Raw genomic sequence first — 20043 nt, forward strand, 5'->3', positions numbered from 1 at the left:
GGTCAGGAGGCACGAGAGGGGAGAGGTCAGGAGGCATGAGGGGGGAGAGGGCAGGTAGCCACGAGAGGGGAGAGGTCAGGTAGGCACGCGAGGGGAAAGGTCAGGTAGGCACAAGAGGGGAAAGGTCAGGTAGGCACGAGACGAGAGAGGTCAGGTTAGGACGAGAGGAGAGAGGTCAGGTAGGCACGAGGGAGAGAGGTCAGGTAGGCATGAGAGGGGAGAGGTCAGGTAGGCACGAGGGAGAGAGGTCAGGTAGGCACGAGAGGGGAGAGGTCAGGTAGGCATGAGGGTGTGTGGTCAGGTAAACACGAGAGGGGAGAGGTCAGGTAGACACGAGAGGAGATAGGTCAGGTAGGCACGAGTGGAGGGAGGTCAGGTAGGCACGAGAGGGGAGAGGGGTCAGGTAGGCACGAGAGGAGAGAGGTCAGTTCGGCACGAGAGGAGAGGGGTCAGTTAGGCGCGAGAGGGGAGGAATCAGGTCAGCACGGGAGGAGAGAGGTCAGGTAGGCACGAGGGGTGTGTGTTCAGGTAGGCACGAGAGGGGAGAGGTCAGGTAGGCACGCGAGGGGAAAGGTCAGGTAGGCACAAGAGGGGAAAAGTCAGGTAGGCACGAGACGAGAGAGGTCAGGTTAGGACGAGAGGAGAGAGGTCAGGTAGGCACGAGGGAGAGAGGTCAGGTAGGCATGAGAGGGGAGAGGTCAGGTAGGCACGAGGGAGAGAGGTCAGCTAGGCACGAGAGGGGAGAGGTCAGGTAGGCATGAGGGTGTGTGGTCAGGTAAACACGAGAGGAGATAGGTCAGGTAGGCATGAGAGGAGGGAGGTCAGGTAGGCATGAGAGGAGAGAGGTCAGGTAGGCACAAGAGGAGAGAGATCAGGTTAGGACGAGAGGAGAGAGGTCAGGTAGGCACGAGGGAGAGAGGTCAGGTAGGCACGAGAGGGGAGAGGTCAGGTAGGCACGAGAGGAGAGAGGTCAGGTAGGCACGAGGGAGAGAGGTCAGGTAGGCACGAGAGGAGAGAGATCAGGTTAGGACGAGAGGAGAGAGGTCAGGTAGGCACGAGGGAGAGAGGTCAGGTAGGCACGAGAGGAGAGAGGTCAGGTAGCCACGAGAGGGGAGAGGTCAGGTAGCCACGAGAGGGGAGAGGTCAGGAGGCACGAGAGGGGAGAGGTCAGGTAGGCACGAGAGGAGGGAGGTCAGGTAGCCACGAGAGGGGAGAGGTCAGGAGGCACGAGAGGGGAGAGGTCAGGTAGCCACGAGAGGGGAGAGGTCAGGAGGCACGAGAGGGGAGAGGTCAGGTAGCCACGAGAGGGGAGAGGTCAGGAGGCACGAGAGGGGAGAGGTCAGGAGGCATGAGGGGGGAGAGGGCAGGTAGCCACGAGAGGGGAGAGGTCAGGTAGGCACGCGAGGGGAAAGGTCAGGTAGGCACAAGAGGGGAAAGGTCAGGTAGGCACGAGACGAGAGAGGTCAGGTTAGGACGAGAGGAGAGAGGTCAGGTAGGCACGAGGGAGAGAGGTCAGGTAGGCATGAGAGGGGAGAGGTCAGGTAGGCACGAGGGAGAGAGGTCAGGTAGGCACGAGAGGGGAGAGGTCAGGTAGGCATGAGGGTGTGTGGTCAGGTAAACACGAGAGGGGAGAGGTCAGGTAGACACGAGAGGAGATAGGTCAGGTAGGCACGAGTGGAGGGAGGTCAGGTAGGCACGAGAGGGGAGAGGGGTCAGGTAGGCACGAGAGGAGAGAGGTCAGGTAGGCACGAGAGGGGAGAGGTCAGGTAGGCACGAGAGGAGAGAGGTCAGGTAGGCACGAGAGGAGAGAGGTCAGGTAGGCACGAGAGGAGGGAGGTCAGGTAGGCACGAGAGGGGAGAGGTCAGGTAGGCACGAGAGGGGAGAGGTCAGGTAGGCATGAGAGGAGAGAGGTCAGGTAGGCACGAGAGGGGAGAGGGGTCAGGTAGGCATGAGAGAAGAGAGGGTCAGGTAGGCATGAGAGGAGAGAGGTCAGGTAGGCACGAGAGGAGATAGGTCAGGTAGCCACGAGAGGGGAGAGGTCAGGAGGCACGAGAGGGGAGAGGTCAGGTAGCCACGAGAGGGGAGAGGTCAGGAGGCACGAGAGGGGAGAGGTCAGGTAGCCACGAGAGGGGAGAGGTCAGGTAGCCACGAGAGGGGAGAGGTCAGGTAGCCACGAGAGGAGAGAGGTCAGTTCGGCACGAGAGGAGAGAGGTCAGGTAGCCACGAGAGGGGAGAGGTCAGGAGGCACGAGAGGGGAGAGGTCAGGTAGCCACGAGAGGGGAGAGGTCAGGTAGCCACGAGAGGGGAGAGGTCAGGAGGCACGAGAGGGGAGAGGTCAGGCAGCCACGAGAGGGGAGAGGTCAGGAGGCACGAAAGGGGAGAGGTCAGGAGGCATGAGGGGGGAGAGGGCAGGCAGCCACGAGAGGGGAGAGGTCAGGAGGCACGAAAGGGGAGAGGTCAGGAGGCATGAGGGGGGAGAGGGCAGGTAGGCACGAGAGGGGAGAGGGCAGGTAGGCACGAGAGGAGAGAGGTCAGGAGGCACGAGAGGGGAGAGGGCAGGTAGGCAGGAGAGAAAGAGGTCAGGTAGGCACGCGAGGGGAAAGGTCAGGTAGGCACGAGAGGTGAGTGGTCAAGTAGGCACGAGAGGATTGAGGTCAGGTAGGCACGAGAGGAGAGAGGTCAGGTAGGCACGAGAGGAGAGAGGTCAGGTAGGCATGAGGGTGTGTGGTCAGGTAAACACGAGAGGGGAGGGGTCAGGTAGGCATGAGGGTGTGTGGTCAGGTAAACACGAGAGGGGAGAGGTCAGGTAGACACGAGAGGGAAGCGGTCCAGTAGGCACGAGAGGGGAGAGGTCAGGTAGGCACGAGAGGGGAGAGGTCAGGTAGGCACGAGAGGAGAGAGGTCAGGTAGGCACGAGAGGAGGGAGGTCAGGTAGGCACGAGAGGGGAGAGGTCAGGTAGGCACGAGAGGAGAGAGGTCAGGTAGGCTTGAGGGGGGAGAGGTCAGGAGGCACGAGAGGGGAAAGGTCAGGTAGGCACGAGAGGAGAGAGGTCAGGTAGGCACGAGAGGGGAGAGGTCAGGTAGGCACGAGAGGAGAGAGGTCAGGTAGGCTTGAGGGGGGAGAGGTCAGGAGGCACGAGAGGGGAAAGGTCAGGAGGCACGAGAGGAGGGAGGTCTGGTAGGCACGAGAGGGGAGAGGTCAGGTAGGCACGAGAGGAGAGAGGTCAGGTAGGCACGAGAGGAGGGAGGTCTGGTAGGCACGAGAGGGGAGAGGTCAGGTAGGCACGAGAGGAGGGAGGTCTGGTAGGCACGAGAGGGGAGAGGTCAGGTAGGCACGAGAGGAGAGAGGTCAGGTAGGCACGAGAGGAGGGAGGTCAGGTAGGCACGAGAGGGGAGAGGTCAGGTAGGCACAAGAGGAGAGAGGTCAGGTAGGCACGAGAGGAGGGAGGTCTGGTAGGCACGAGAGGAGGGAGGTCAGGTAGGCATGAGAGGGGAGTGGTCAGGTAGGCACGAGAGAAGAGATGGTCAGGTAGGCACGAGAGAAGAGATGGTCAGGTAGGCACGAGAGGAGAGAGGTAAGCTCGGCACGAGAGGAGAGAGGTCAGGTAGGCACGAGAGGAGAGAGGTCAGGTAGGCACGAGAGGAGGGAGGTCAGGTAGGCACGAGAGGGGAGAGGTCAGGTAGGCACGAGAGGGGAGAGGTCAGGTAGGCATGAGAGGAGAGAGGTCAGGTAGGCACGAGAGGGGAGAGGGGTCAGGTAGGCATGAGAGAAGAGAGGGTCAGGTAGGCATGAGAGGAGAGAGGTCAGGTAGGCACGAGAGGAGATAGGTCAGGTAGCCACGAGAGGGGAGAGGTCAGGAGGCACGAGAGGGGAGAGGTCAGGTAGCCACGAGAGGGGAGAGGTCAGGAGGCACGAGAGGGGAGAGGTCAGGTAGCCACGAGAGGGGAGAGGTCAGGTAGCCACGAGAGGGGAGAGGTCAGGTAGCCACGAGAGGAGAGAGGTCAGTTCGGCACGAGAGGAGAGAGGTCAGGTAGCCACGAGAGGGGAGAGGTCAGGAGGCACGAGAGGGGAGAGGTCAGGTAGCCACGAGAGGGGAGAGGTCAGGTAGCCACGAGAGGGGAGAGGTCAGGAGGCACGAGAGGGGAGAGGTCAGGCAGCCACGAGAGGGGAGAGGTCAGGAGGCACGAAAGGGGAGAGGTCAGGAGGCATGAGGGGGGAGAGGGCAGGCAGCCACGAGAGGGGAGAGGTCAGGAGGCACGAAAGGGGAGAGGTCAGGAGGCATGAGGGGGGAGAGGGCAGGTAGGCACGAGAGGGGAGAGGGCAGGTAGGCACGAGAGGAGAGAGGTCAGGAGGCACGAGAGGGGAGAGGGCAGGTAGGCAGGAGAGAAAGAGGTCAGGTAGGCACGCGAGGGGAAAGGTCAGGTAGGCACGAGAGGTGAGTGGTCAAGTAGGCACGAGAGGATTGAGGTCAGGTAGGCACGAGAGGAGAGAGGTCAGGTAGGCACGAGAGGAGAGAGGTCAGGTAGGCATGAGGGTGTGTGGTCAGGTAAACACGAGAGGGGAGGGGTCAGGTAGGCATGAGGGTGTGTGGTCAGGTAAACACGAGAGGGGAGAGGTCAGGTAGACACGAGAGGGAAGCGGTCCAGTAGGCACGAGAGGGGAGAGGTCAGGTAGGCACGAGAGGGGAGAGGTCAGGTAGGCACGAGAGGAGAGAGGTCAGGTAGGCACGAGAGGAGGGAGGTCAGGTAGGCACGAGAGGGGAGAGGTCAGGTAGGCACGAGAGGAGAGAGGTCAGGTAGGCTTGAGGGGGGAGAGGTCAGGAGGCACGAGAGGGGAAAGGTCAGGTAGGCACGAGAGGAGAGAGGTCAGGTAGGCACGAGAGGGGAGAGGTCAGGTAGGCACGAGAGGAGAGAGGTCAGGTAGGCTTGAGGGGGGAGAGGTCAGGAGGCACGAGAGGGGAAAGGTCAGGAGGCACGAGAGGAGGGAGGTCTGGTAGGCACGAGAGGGGAGAGGTCAGGTAGGCACGAGAGGAGAGAGGTCAGGTAGGCACGAGAGGAGGGAGGTCTGGTAGGCACGAGAGGGGAGAGGTCAGGTAGGCACGAGAGGAGGGAGGTCTGGTAGGCACGAGAGGGGAGAGGTCAGGTAGGCACGAGAGGAGAGAGGTCAGGTAGGCACGAGAGGAGGGAGGTCAGGTAGGCACGAGAGGGGAGAGGTCAGGTAGGCACAAGAGGAGAGAGGTCAGGTAGGCACGAGAGGAGGGAGGTCTGGTAGGCACGAGAGGAGGGAGGTCAGGTAGGCATGAGAGGGGAGTGGTCAGGTAGGCACGAGAGAAGAGATGGTCAGGTAGGCACGAGAGAAGAGATGGTCAGGTAGGCACGAGAGGAGAGAGGTAAGCTCGGCACGAGAGGAGAGAGGTCAGGTAGGCTTGAGGGGGGAGAGGTCAGGAGGCACGAGAGGGGAAAGGTCAGGAGGCACGAGAGGGGAGAGGTCAGGTAAGCACGAGAGGAGAGAGGTCAGGTAGGCACGAGAGGAGAGAGGTCAGATAGGCACGAGAGGAGAGAGGTCAGGTAGCCACGAGAGGGGAGAGGTCAGGAGGCACGAGAGGGGAGAGGTCAGGTAGGCTTGAGGGGGGGAGAGGGCAGGTAGGCACGAGAGGAGCGGGGTCAGGTAGGCACGAGAGGGGAGAGGGCAGGTAGCCACGAGAGGGGAGAGGTCAGGAGGCACGAGAGGGGAGAGGTCAGGTAGGCTTGAGGGGGGGAGAGGGCAGGTAGGCACGAGAGGAGAGGGGTCAGGTAGGCACGAGAGGGGAGAGGGCAGGTAGCCACGAGAGGGGAGAGGGCAGGTAGGCACGAGAGGAGATAGGTCGGATAGGCACGAGAGGGGAGAGGTCAGGTAGGCATGGGGGGAGAGGGCAGGTAGGCACGAGAGGAGAGAGGTAAAAAACAATGACTGCAGATGCTGGAAACCAGATTCTGGATTAGTGGTGCTGGAAGAGCACAGCAGGTCAGGCAGCATCCGAGGACAGGCAAAATCGACATTTCGGGCAAAAGCCCGAATGCTGTCCTCGGATGCTGCCTGACCTGCTGTGCTCTTCCAGCACCACTAATCCACGAGAGGAGAGAGGTCAGGTAGGCACGAGAGGAGAGAGGGGTCAGGTAGGCACGAGAGGGGAGAGTTCAGGTAGCCACGAGAGGAGAGAGGAAGAGAAACAGGCACAGAGAAATCACACACCGTAGGTGTGTCAAGGTTCAGGATTCGAAACAGAGTAAAAATACACAAGTCACCTTAAAAAGGCACAATTTGCATTATGGACAAAAAACATGTACACTTACGTACAACACAAAACTGTTTTTTAACACAAAACGTCGAGGATTTACTTATTATTTAGATTTTGAGGAGGTCTTGTGGATTTGAGGAGGTCCCTTACTCAAAGTCAGAAGATTTGGTTTCCAGTCCCATTCCACAGTTTGATGTACAAGAAAGATTTTAACGCAGCCTCCCAATTTCAGGGCAACCGACTGATCCTTTCAATACTTGCCTCTGGCAGGGACAATTCCTCACCAGTAGAAAGTGCCGACTGCAGAGGCTGGAGATCAGAGTCAAAAGGTGTGGCGCTGGGAAAGCACAGCAGGTCAGGCAGCATCCGAGGAGCAGGAAAGTCGACGTTTCAGGCATAAGCTCTTCATTAGGAATGCGGTCATTCTTGATGAAGGGCTTATGTTCGAAACGTCGATTCTCCCGCTCCTCGGATGTTGCCTGATCTGCTGTCTTTTTCTAGAGCCTCATTCTTTGACCCCAATTCCTCATCAGCTGGGTGTCAGATTGATGCAGAAACCACGGGGTTCGATCCCGGTTCTGGATGGATTCAGGACTTGCCATCCTGGTTGGGGTTAGGGGGTGGTGTCAGGGCTGGGGTTTGGGACTGAAGGAGAGGAGCAGGGTATTTCTGAGGCTTGAAATCCATGCCTGTCCTTGGGAACAGCCGGTAACAAGAGAGAGTCCCTGCTGTTGCTGGCCTTGGTCCTGAATCGAGCAGCCACAACCATTCCAGGCTGTCTGCTCCTGAACAGTTTCAATGAGAAAAAAGGCGATTGTGGAAAGGAGCCACTGGATTGTTCCCACCAACCCCGCTCCCAAAATGAAACGATGGCAAATGAAAAATTTGAGGAGCCAGAAGTCAGCGGTTTAACCTTATGCAAAGTGGTGGGCACCTTTCCAAAAACAATTATTTAGGGGGGAATTAATCGTCAAACGGAAAGAGGTGAGCATTTAAGAAAAGGCAGTATGGATTTCTTAAGGCAAATCATGTTTAACTGACCTGCTGGAGTTTTATTATAGAGTGCATCAATGAGGGGAACGCTGCTGATGAGGTGTACGTGGACTTTTCGAAGGCTTTCGACACAGCGCCACACAACAGGCTTGTGAGAAACGTTAATGCTTGTGGAGTAGCAGCGTGGATACAAAATTAACTGATTAGCTGATAGTTTCCTGCTGATAGGAAAAGGGTTTTGCCAGGATTGGAGGATTTGAGCTATAGGGAGAGACTGAACAGGCTGGGGCTGTTTTCCCTGGAGTGTCAGAGGCTGAGGGGTGACCTTGTAGGGGTTTATAAAATCATGAGGGGCATGGATAGGGTGAATAGACAAGGTCTTTCCCCTGGGGTGGGGGAGTCCCGAACTAGAGAGTGAGGGGGGAAAGATATAAAAGGGACCTAAGGGGCAGCTTTATCACACAGTGGGTGGTGTGTGTATGGAATGAGCTGCCAGAGGAACTGGTGGAGGCTGGTACAATTGCAACATTTAAAAGGCATTTGGATGGGTATATGAACAGAAAGGGTTTAGAGGGATATGGGCCAAGTGCTGGCAAATGGGACTAGATTGGTCTGGTCGGCATGGATGAATTGGACCGAAGGGTCTGTTTCCATGCTGTACATCCCTGTGACTCTATGACAGAAATGGTCAAAGATTCTCTCTTCAGGTCGGGGGAAGATTTGTACAAAAGTTGCCCAGGGGGTCAGTGTTGGGAGCATCGCTTTTCCTGTTGCATACTGATGTTCCAGATCTTGGTGCGCAGGGGGCCATTTCAAACTTTGTGGATGGAAACATTGTGAACAGCGAGGGCGATAGTGTTCAGCTCCAACAGGATGTAGACATGAGCAGTTAGTGACAGTTAAACCTCAATATGGAGCGGTGAAAGGTGGGATAAACATGAGTAGACAATATCAAGTAAGGCTGCAAGGGGTTGCAGGAGTAGAGAAACCTGATCTAGGGTGGCAGGACAGGCAGAGAGTAAAACTTACAGTATCCTGAGATTTATTAATAGGGAAATAAAGGGAATGCTAAATTTGTTAGTTCAGTTGTTAGACCACAAGTGGAGTATTGTGTACAGTTGTGGATGCCACATTCTCAGAAGGATGTGAACACACGAGCGAGAGTTGAAAACGGACTTGTTAGAACGGTTCCAGGGATGAAAAATTTTAATTATGAGGACTGACTGGAGAGATTGGGACTGTTCACCTTTAAGAGAAGAAAGCTAGAAAATCTGACAGAACGTTTTAAAAATCATGACAGAGTAAATTAGGGAAACTGACCTTGGTTTTTAAGGGATCAAGAATGAACGAGCCTGGATTAAAAGTGATTTGTAAAGGTAATATGAGAAAAGAAGCATTTTCACAAAGCAGGTAGCTAGGGCCTGGGATGGGATAGCTGAACAGGAACAGGCAAACATCTGGGGAAAATGCAGGGGAATGGCACTAAGTTAGAATGGGCACTGGGGACTTGGTGAGGATACAATGGACCAAAGGGCCGCCATTCAACACTGCAACAATTCTGTTACCAGCGTCTTTGAGAACAGAAAAGCTCATTCATCCTATTGGCTTGGTTTATACCTCCTCCCATGTCCTCTTCATCTTCCCTCCCATCACCATCTCATACCCTTGCTTTCTTCCTCATATGTTTATCCAGCTTCCCCCTTCAACACAATTCATCCGTGGGATCGAGTGCCAAATTCTCCCCAACTCCCTGTGGGAGGGAGTCCCAAATTCTCCCCAATTCCCATTGGAAGCGAGTTCCAAATTTGGGAGTTCCAAATTCTCCCCAACTCCCTGTGGAAGGGAGTTCCAAATTCTCCCCAACTCCCTGTGGGAGCGAGTTCCAAATTCTCCCCAACTCCCTGTGGGAGCGAGTTCCAAATTCTCCCCAACTCCCTGTGGGAGGGAGTTCCAAATTCTCCCCAACTCCCTGTGGGAGCGATTCCAAAATTCTCCCCACTCTCTGTGGGAGGGAGTCCCAAATTCTCCCCAATTCCCATTGGAAGCGAGTTCCAAATTCTCCCCAACTCCCTTTGGGAGCAAGTTCCAAATTCTCCCCAACTCCCTGTGGGAAGGAGTTCCAAATTCTCCCCAACTCCCTGTGGGAGCGAGTTCCAAATTCTCCCCAACTCCCTTTGGGAGCAAGTTCCAAATTCTCCCCAACTCCCTGTGGGAGCGAGTTCCAAATTCTCCCCAACTCCCTGTGGGAGGGAGTTCCAAATTCTCCCCACTCCCTGTGGGAGGGAGTCCCAAATTCTCCCCAATTCCCATTGGAAGCGAGTTCCAAATTCTCCCCAACTCCCTTTGGGAGCAAGTTCCAAATTCTCCCCAACTCCCTGTGGGAGGTAGTCCCAAATTCTCCCCAATTCCCATTTGAAGCAAGTTCTAAATTCTCCCCAACTCCCTGTGGGAGGGAGTTCCAAATTCTCCCCAACTCCCTGTGGGAGCGATTCCCAAATTCTCCCCACTCCCTGTGGGAGGGAGTCCCAAATTCTCCCCAATTCCCATTGGAAGCGAGTTCCAAATTCTCCCCAACTCCCTTTGGGAGCAAGTTCCAAATTCTCCCCAACTCCCTTTGGGAGCAAGTTCCAAATTCTCCCCAACTCCCTGTGGGAGCGAGTTCCAAATTCTCCCCAACTCCCTGTGGGAGCGAGTTCCAAAATCACCCCAACTCCCTTTGGGAGCAAGTTCCAAATTCTCCCCAACTCACTGTGGGAGCGAGTTCCAAATTCTCCCCAACTCCGTTTGGGAGCAAGTTCCAAATCTTCCCCAACTCCCTGTGGGAGGGAGTCCCAAATTCTCCCCAAATCCCATTGGAAGCGAGTTCCAAATTCTCCCCAACTCCCTGTGGGAGGGAGTTCCAAATTCTCCCCAACTCCCTGTGGGAGCGAGTTCCAAATTCTCCCCAACTCCCTTTGGGAGCAAGTTCCAAATTCTCCCCAACTCCCTGTGGGAGCGAGTTCCAAATTCTCCCCAACTCCGTTTGGGAGCAAGTTCCAAATCTTCCCCAACTCCCTGTGGGAGGGAGTCCCAAATTCTCCCCAACTCCCTGTGGGAGCGAGTTCCAAATTCTCCCCAACTCCCTGTGGGAGGGAGTCCCAAATTCTCCCCAATTCACATTGGAAGCGAGTTCCAAATTCTCCCCAACTCCCTGTGGGAGCGAGTTCCAAATTCTCCCCAACTCCCTATGGGAGGGAGTCCCAAATTCTCCCCAATTCCCATTGGAAGCGAGTCCCAAATTCTCCCCAATTCCCATTGGAAGCAAGTTCCAAATTCTCCCCAACTCCCTGTGGGAGCGATTCCCAACTTCTCCACAACTCCCTGTGGGATCGATTCCACATTCCCCCCCCCAAACCCGCCATGGGATGGAGTACCATATTCCATCACCACTCCCTCCAGGAGTGAGTCCCAGATATTCCCCTATTCCCTGTGGGAGTGAGTCCTACATTCTCCCCACTCTCCGGGGAAAATATTTCTCCTGGATTCCCTGATGGGATTCATTAGGGACGGTCTTACAATTGAGGCACTGGCTTCTGGTCCTCGTTCTTCTTCTCGCCTGCCACCTTTCCTATATTATATTGCAACCTCACTTCCTCAATGCCTGGGAAAGCCCTTTGGTGTCTGGCCTGTGGTGTCGAGACGTACTCTGGAAATTCAGGCGTATCTTTCAAACAAAATTCTAGAAGTATTGCCCCTGACATTCGCCCAGGAGGAGCAGAACATCAAACCCTGCCAAGACCCACAATGGCCTATAGCCCCACTGTCATCGGTACTTACAGCCTTAGCTCTGCCTTGACTGGGTTGGAGACACGCTGGTAACACACACTGAAGAGGCCACAGGCTGATGTCCGGGAGGTGAACCAATCACCGCTGGCCAGCCGCTTCACCAGCGGCACAAAGTACCGCTCCAGATCAGACGAGGAATGCTCCTTGGAGATGGTTCGAAGGGACTCCACTGCTTTGTCCCGTACCACTGTCTCCTCCACAGTGGCCAGGCTCTCGAGGGGAGGCTAGTACAGGGGAAGAACGAGAGGCAGCATCAGATACAGCAACACCCTGTCTTTTCCAACAACACTATCACCATTATGTTGGAGAATCTGTATCATCTGTATGGCACAGAGATACACTCATGGGACTGAATGGCCTCCTCCTGTTCCTGTGTAACAGGTCAAAGAGGGGCCGGAATGGCCTCCCCCGTTCCTGTATAACAGGTCAAAGAGGGGCCGGAATGGCCTCCTCCTGTTCCTGTGTAACAGGTCAAAGAGGGGCCGGAATGGCCTCCTCCTGTTCCTGTATAACAGGTCAAAGAGGGGCAGAATGGCCTCCTCCTGTTCCTGTGTAACAGGTCAAAGAGGGGCCGGAATGGCCTCCTCCTGTTCCTGTGTAACAGGTCAAAGAGGGGGCTGAATGGCTCCTCCTGTTCCTATGTAACAGGTCAAAGAGGGGCCGGAATGGCCTCCTCCTGTTCCTGTGTAACAGGTCAAAGAGGGGGCTGAATGGCCTCCTCCTGTTCCTGTATAACAGGTCAAAGAGGGGCCGGAATGGCCTCCTCCTGTTCCTGTGTAACAGGTCAAAGAGGGGGCTGAATGGCTCCTCCTGTCCCTGTGTAACAGGTCAAAGAGGGGCCGGAATGGCCTCCTCCTGTTCCTGTGTAACAGGTCAAAGAGGGGGCTGAATGGCCTCCTCCTGTTCCTGTGTAACAGGTCAAAGAGGGGCCGGAATGGCCTCCTCCTGTTCCTGTGTAACAGGTCAAAGAGGGGCCGGAATGGCCTCCTCCTGTCCCTGTGTAACAGGTCAAAGAGGGGCGGAATGGCCTCCTCCTGTCCCTGTGTAACAGGTCAAAGAGGGGCCGGAATGGCCTCCTCCTGTTCCTGTGTAACAGGTCAAAGAGGGGGCTGAATGGCCTCCTCCTGTTCCTATGTAACAGGTCAAAGAGGGGGCTGAATGGCTCCTCCTGTTCCTGTGTAACAGGTCAAAGAGGGGCCGGAATGGCCTCCTCCTGTCCCTGTGTAACAGGTCAAAGAGGGGCGGAATGGCCTCCTCCTGTCCCTGTGTAACAGGTCAAAGAGGGGCCGGAATGGCCTCCTCCTGTTCCTGTGTAACAGGTCAAAGAGGGGGCTGAATGGCCTCCTCCTGTTCCTGTGTAACAGGTCAAAGAGGGGCCGGAATGGCTCCTCCTGTTCCTGTGTAACAGGTCAAAGAGGGGGCTGAATGGCTCCTCCTGTTCCTGTGTAACAGGTCAAAGAGGGGCCGGAATGGCCTCCTCCTGTTCCTGTGTAACAGGTCAAAGAGGGGGCTGAATGGCTCCTCCTGTTCCTATGTAACAGGTCAAAGAGGGGCCGGAATGGCCTCCTCCTGTTCCTGTGTAACAGGTCAAAGAGGGGGCTGAATGGCCTCCTCCTGTTCCTGTGTAACAGGTCAAAGAGGGGGCTGAATGGCCTCCTCCTGTTCCTGTGTAACAGGTCAAAGAGAGGGCAGAATGGACGCCTCCTGTACTGGACCGGACCAGACTGCCTTCTTATTTTCGGCCTGGGAAATGTAGAGTAATTGAGTAGGGGAATGGCCTCGCAGGGTTACTCTTCGGAGGGTAAGCGTGGGCTTGTTGGGCCAAATAGCCTGGTGAATCCGAACTGCATCGAATCATAGGGACGTACAGCACCGAAACAGACCCTTCAGTCCAACTCGACCATGCCAACCAAATATCCTAACCCAATCTAGTCCCATTTATAAGCACTTGGCCCATATCCCTCCAAACCCTTCCTATTCATATATCCATCCAGATGCCTTTTAAATGTTGCAATTGTACCAGCCTCCACCACATCCTCTGGCAGCTCATTCCATACATGTACCACCCTCTGTGTGAAAAAGTTGCCCCTTAGGTCCCTTTTATATTTTTCCCCTCTCACCTTAAACCCATGCCCCTCTAGTTCTGGCCTCCGCCAGCCCAGGGAAAAGACTATGTCTATTTATCCTATCCACTGCCAAGATGAAATATCCTTCCTCAGTTACAGTGCCTGGAACTTCGACCCGAAGTGGGCATCTGACCTTGGTCTGCAGAGCAACAATTATCATTTCAATCTTCTTATAATCCCGTTGCCTGGACAGAAAAGATGTGCTTATATTATCCTTTGACTAAACCGATTCCTTGGAGCTGTACTCTAGTATTTAGTGATTTCTCTCCCTCCCTTCATTGAAACCCATTGGGGAATATTCTTCTTGGCAGAAGGGGAAGATGGGTGGCACAGTGGTTAGCACTGCTACCTCACAGAGCCAGGGACCTGGGTTCAATTCCAGCCTCGGGCAATTGTCTGTGTGGAGTTTGCACATTCTCTCCGTATCTGTGTGGGAGTGCTCCGGTGTCCTCCCAGGTCTGAAGATATGTAGGTTAGGGTGGATTGGCCATGCTAAATTGTACCATAGTGTGCAGGGATGTGCAGGTTAGGGTGGATTGGCCATGGGAAATTGTACAATAGTGTGCAGGGATGTGTAGGTTAGGGTGGATTGGCCATGCTAAATTGTTACATAGTGTGCAGGGATGTGTAGGTTAGGGTGGATTAGCCATGCTAAATTGTCCCATAGTGTGCAGGGATGTGCAGGTTAGGGTGGATTGTCCGTGCTAAATTGTCCCATAGCACCCAGAGATGTGCAGGTTAGGATGGATTGGCCATGCTAAATTGTACCATATGAGCAGGGATGTGCAGGTTAGGGTGGATTGGCCATGCTAAATTGTCCCATAGTGCCCAGGGATGTGCAGGTTAGGGTGGACTGGCCATGCTAAATTATCCCATAGTGTCCAGGGATGTGCAGGTTAGGGTGGACTGGCCATGCTAAATTATCCCATAGTGTCCAGGGATGTGCAGGTTAGGGTGGACTGGCCATGCTAAATTATTCCATAGTGTCCAGGGATGTACAGGTTAGGGTGGACTGGCCATGGGAAATTACCTCATAGTGTCCAGGAAATGTAGAGTAATTAGGTTGGGGAACGGGCCTGGCAGGGTTACTTTTCGGAGGGTAAGTGTTGGGCCAAATGGCCTGTTTTCACACTGTTGGGATTCTATTCTATCGGGAAGTTACGTTAAGACTCACCAACAAACAGTTGACATGTGTTGGGCCTCCTACAAGGGGAGTGAAGGATCCAAGTTGTTCAGCCAAGGCCAGCAGAACTTCATCCTCATCGTATATGGTATCTACAATGTGAAATGGATAGGTTTGTGTTCACTCAGAATCCTCTGGGAATGAAAACTCAGCTCTGGAAGTTGTTTCCAGTTAAAATAGTAAAACCATTTTGTTCAATTTGCACTGAGTTTTAATTAGATCAATTTGGCTTAACTGAACAGAATTCTGGTTTCCATATTCCTCAGTTAGACCCACAATCGGAGCACTGTGCACAGTTCCAGTCTCCATATCCCTCAGTCAGACCCACACTCGGAGCACGGTGCACAGTTCCAGTCTCCGTATCCCTCAGTCAGACCCACACTCGGAGCACTGTGCATAGTTCCAGTCTCCGTATCCCTCAGTTAGACCCACACTCGGAGCACTGTGCATAGTTCCAGTCTCAGTACCCCACAGTCAGACCCACACTCGGAGCACTGTGCACAGTTCCAGTCTCCGTATCCCTCAGGTAGACCCACACTCGGAGCACTGTGCACAGTTCCAGTCTCTGTATCCCTCAGCTAGACCCACACTCGGAGCACTGTGCACTGTTCCAGTCTCTGTATCCCTCAGTTAGACCCACACTCGGAGCACTGTGCATAGTTCCAGTCTCCGTATCCCTCAGTTAGATGCACACTCGGAGCACTGTGCATAGTTCCAGTCTCTGTATCCCTCAGCTACACCCACACTCGGAGCACTGTGCACAGTTCCAGTCACCGTATCCCTCAGTTAGTCCCACATTTGGAGCACTGTGCACAGTTCCAGTCTCCATTCCCTCAGTCAGACCCACACTCGGAGCACTGTGCATAGTTCCAGTCTTCGTATCCCTCAGTTAGACACAGACTCTGAGCACTGTGCATTGTTTCAGTCTCTGTATCTCTCAGTTAGTCCAACACTCAGAGCACTGTGCACAGTTCCAGTCTCCGTATCCCTCAGTTAGACACAGACTCTGAGCACTGTGCACAGTTCCAGTCTTTGTATCTCTCAGTTAGACCCATACTCGGAGCACTGTGCACAGTTCCAGTCTCCGTAACCCTCAGTTAGACCCACACTCGGAGCACTGTGCATAGTTCCAGTCTCCGTATCCCTCAGTTCGACCCACATTTGGAGCACTGTGCACAGTTACAGTCTCCATATCCCTCAGTTAGGCCATACTCAGAGCAATGTGCACAGTTCTAGTCTCCGTATCGCTCAGTTAGACTCACACTTGGAGCACTGTGCACAGTTCCTGTCTTCGTATCCCACTGTTAGACCACATTTGGAGCACTGTGCACAATTCCAGTCTCCATTTCCCGCAGTTAGACCCACACTCGGAGCACTGTGCACAGTTCCTGTCTCCATTCCCTCAGTTAGACCCACACTCGGAGCACTGTGCATAGTTCCAGTCTTCGTATCCCTCAGTTAGACACAGACTCTGAGCACTGTGCATTGTTTCAGTCTCTGTATCTCTCAGTTAGTCCAACACTCAGAGCACTGTGCACAGTTCCAGTCTCCGTATCCCTCAGTTAGACACAGACTCTGAGCACTGTGCACAGTTCCAGTCTTTGTATCTCTCAGTTAGACCCATACTCGGAGCACTGTGCACAGTTCCAGTCTCCGTAACCCTCAGTTAGACCCACACTCGGAGCACTGTGCATAGTTCCAGTCTCCGTATCCCTCAATTACACCAAACTCAGAGCACTGTGCACAGTTCCAGTCTCCGTATCGCTCAGTCAGACCCACACTCGGAGCACTGTGCACAGTTCCAGTCTCCATATCCCTCAGTTAGACCCACATTTGGAGCACTGTGCACAGTTACAGTCTCCATATCCCTCAGTTAGGCCATACTCAGAGCAATGTGCACAGTTCTAGTCTCCGTATCGCTCAGTTAGACTCACACTTGGAGCACTGTGCACAGTTCCTGTCTGCGTATCCCACTGTTAGACCACATTTGGAGCACTGTGCACAATTCCAGTCTCCATTTCCCGCAGTTAGACCCACACTCGGAGCACTGTGCACAGTTCCTGTCTCCGTATCCCTCGTAAGACCCACACTCAGAGCACTGTGCACAGTTCCTGTGTCCATATCCCTCGTAAGACCCACACTCGGAGCACTGTGCACAGTTCCAGTCTCCGTATCCTTCAGTTAGACCCACACTCAGAGCACTGTGCATAGTTCCAGTCTCCGTATCCCTCATTTAGACCCACACCAGGAGCACTGTGCATAGTTCCAGTCTCCGTATCCCTCAGTTAGACCCACATCGGAGCACTGTGTACAGTTCCGGTCTCCGTATCTCTCAGTTAGACCCATACTCGGAGCACTGTGGTCAGTTCCAGTCTCCATATAACTCAGTTAGACCCACACTCGGAACACTGTGCATAGTTCCAGTCTCCATTTCCCGCAGTTAGTCCCACACTCGGAGCACTGTGCACAGTCCCAGTCTCCGTATCCCTCAGTTAGACACAGACTCTGAGCACTGTGCACAGTTCCAGTCTCTGTATCTCTCAGTTAGACCTACACTCGAAGCACTGTGCACAAATCCTGTCTCTGTATCCCTGAGTTAGACCCACACTCGGAGCACTGTGCACAGTTCCAGTCTCTGTACCCTCAGTTACACCCACACTCGGAGCACTGTGCACAGTTCCAGTCTCCATATCCATCAGTCAGACCCACACTCGGAGCACTGTGCACTGTTCCAGTCTCCGTATCCCTCAGTTAGACCCATACTCGGAGCACTGTGGTCAGTTCCAGTCTCCATATACCTCAGTTAGACCCACACTCGGAGCACTGTGCACAGTTCCAGTCTCCATATACCTCAGTTAGACCCACACTCGGAGCACTGTGCACAGTCCCAGTCTCAGTGTCCCTCAGTTAGACCCACACTCGGAGCACTGTGCACAGTTACAGTCGCCATATCCCTCAGTCAGGCCATACTCAGAGCAATGTGCAGAGTTCCTGTCTCCGTATCCCTCTGTTAGACCATACTCAGTGCACTGTGCACAGTTCCAGTCTCTGTATCCTCAGTTAGGCCCACACTCGGAGCACTGTGCACAGTTCCTGTCTCTGTATCCCTCAGTCAGACCCACACTCGGAGCACTGTGCACAGTTCCAGTCTCCGTATCCCTCAGTTAGACCCACACTCGGAGCACTGTGCACAGTTCCGGTCTCCGTATCCCTCAGTCAGACCCACACTCGGAGCACTGTGCACAGTTCCAGTCTCCGTATCCCTCAGTTAGACCCACACTCGGAGCACTGTGTACAGTTCCGGTCTCCGTATCCCTCAGTTAGACACAGACTCGGAGCACTGTGCACAGTTCCAGTCTCTGTATCCTCAGTTAGGCCCACACTCGGAGCACTGTGCACAGTTCCAGTCTCCATATCCCTCAGTCAGACCCACACTCGGAGCACTGTGCACAGTTCCTGTCTCTGTATCCCTCAGTCAGACCCACACTCGGAGCACTGTGCACAGTTCCAGTCTCCGTATCCCTCAGTTAGACCCACACTCGGAGCACTGTGCACAGTTCCGGTCTCCGTATCCCTCAGTCAGACCCACACTCGGAGCACTGTGCACAGTTCCAGTCTCCGTATCCCTCAGTTAGACCCACACTCGGAGCACTGTGTACAGTTCCGGTCTCCGTATCCCTCAGTTAGACACAGACTCGGAGCACTGTGCACAGTTCCAGTCTCTGTATCCCTCAGTTAGACCCACACTCGGTGCACTGTGCACATTTCCTGTCTCCGTATCCCTCAGTTAGACCCACACTCAGAGCACTGTGCACAGTTCCAGTCTCCATATCCCTCAGTTAGACCCATACTCGGAGCACTGTGCACAGTTCCAGTCTCCGTATCCCTCTGTTAGACCATACTCAGTGCACTGTGCACAGTTCTGGTTTCCATATCCCTCAGGTAGACCCACACTCGGAGCACTGTGCACAGTTCCAGTGTCTGTATCCCTCAGTTAGACCAAACTCGGAGCACTGTGCACGGTTCCAGTCTCCGTATCCCTCAGTTAGACCCACACTCGGAGCACTGTGCACGGTTCCAGTCTCTGTATCCCTCAGTCAGACCCACACTCGGAGCATTGTGCACAGTTCCCGTCTCTGTATCCCTCAGTTACACCAAACTCGGAGCACTGTGCACAGTTCCAGTCTCCGTATCCCTCAGTTAGACCCACACTCGGAGCACTGTACACACTTCCAGTTTCTGTATCCCTCAGTCAGACCCACACTCGGAGCACTGTGCACAGTTCCAGTCTCCGTAACGCTCAGTCAGACCCACACTCGGAGCACTGTGCACAGTCCCAGTCTCCGTATCCCTCAGTTAGACCCACATTTGGAGCACTGTGCACAGTTCTAGTCTCCGTATCGCTCAGTTAGACTCACACTTGGAGCACTGTGCACAGTTCCTGTCTTCGTATCCCTCTGTTAGACCACATTTGGAGCACTGTGCACAATTCCAGTCTCCATTTCCCGCAGTTAGACCCACACTCGGAGCACTGTGCACAGTTCCTGTCTCAGTATACCTCGAAAGACCCACACTCGGAGCACAGTGCACAGTTCCAGTCTCCGTATCCTTCAGTTAGACCCACACTCAGAGCACTGTGCATAGTTCCAGTCTCCGTATCCCTCAGTTAGACCCACACCAGGAGCACTGTGCATAGTTCCAGTCTCCATATCCCTCAGTTAGACCCACATCGGAGCACTGTGTACAGTTCCGGTCTCCGTATCCCTCAGTTAGACCCATACTTGGAGCACTGTGCACAGTTCCAGTCTCCGTATCCCTCAGTTAGACCCACACTCGGAGCACTGTGCACAGTTCCTGTCTCCGTATCCCTCGAAAGACCCACACTCGGAGCACAGTGCACAGTTCCAGTCTCCGTATCCTTCAGTTAGACCCACACTCAGAGCACTGTGCATAGTTCCAGTCTCCGTATCCCTCAGTTAGACCCACAACAGGAGCACTGTGCATAGTTCCAGTCTCCGTATCCCTCAGTTAGACCCACATCGGAGCACTGTGTACAGTTCCGGTCTCCGTATCGCTCAGTTAGACCCATACTTGGAGCACTGTGCACAGTTCCAGTCTCCGTATCCCTCAGTTAGACCCACACTTGGAGCACTGTGCACACTTCCTGTCTTCGTATCCCTCTGTTAGACCACATTTGGAGCACTGTGCACAATTCCAGTCTCCATTTCCCGCAGTTAGACCCACACTCGGAGCACTGTGCACAGTTCCTGTCTCCGTATCCCTCGAAAGACCCACACTCGGAGCACAGTGCACAGTTCCAGTCTCCGTATCCTTCAGTTAGACCCACACTCAGAGCACTGTGCATAGTTCCAGTCTCCGTATCCCTCAGTTAGACCCACACTCGGAGCACAGTGCACAGTTACAGTCTCCGTATCCTTCAGTTAGACCCACACTCGGAGCACTGTCCATAGTTCCAGTCTCCGTATCCCTCAGTTAGACCCACACTCGGAGCACTGTGCACAGTTCCAGTCTCCGTATCCCTCAGTTAGACCCACACTCGGAGCACTGTGCACAGTTCCAGTCTCCGTATCCCTCAGTTAGACCCACACTCGGAGAACTGTGCACAGTTCCAGTCTC

The 20043-nt window shown here is 54.4% G+C and overlaps 1 protein-coding gene across 1 annotated transcript in view; it reads right to left on the reverse strand.

Moving 5' to 3' along the window:
* LOC122544248 (uncharacterized) overlaps positions 1–20043 on the reverse strand; it is a 64426-nt gene that overhangs the window by 38784 nt on the left and 5599 nt on the right. Inside the window, exons 3-4 of the mRNA XM_087981088.1 lie at positions 14398–14498; positions 11089–11321 (exon numbers count right to left, since the gene is read on the reverse strand). Of these exons, the coding sequence (XP_087837214.1) occupies positions 11089–11321; positions 14398–14498 (334 nt within the window). The remainder of the gene's footprint in view (positions 1–11088; positions 11322–14397; positions 14499–20043) is intronic.

The sequence above is a fragment of the Chiloscyllium plagiosum genome, unplaced genomic scaffold, assembly GCF_037043375.1.
Source record: "Chiloscyllium plagiosum isolate Xiang-an unplaced genomic scaffold, Cpla_swu_hap1 HiC_scaffold_38, whole genome shotgun sequence".
NCBI lineage: Eukaryota > Metazoa > Chordata > Chondrichthyes > Orectolobiformes > Hemiscylliidae > Chiloscyllium > Chiloscyllium plagiosum.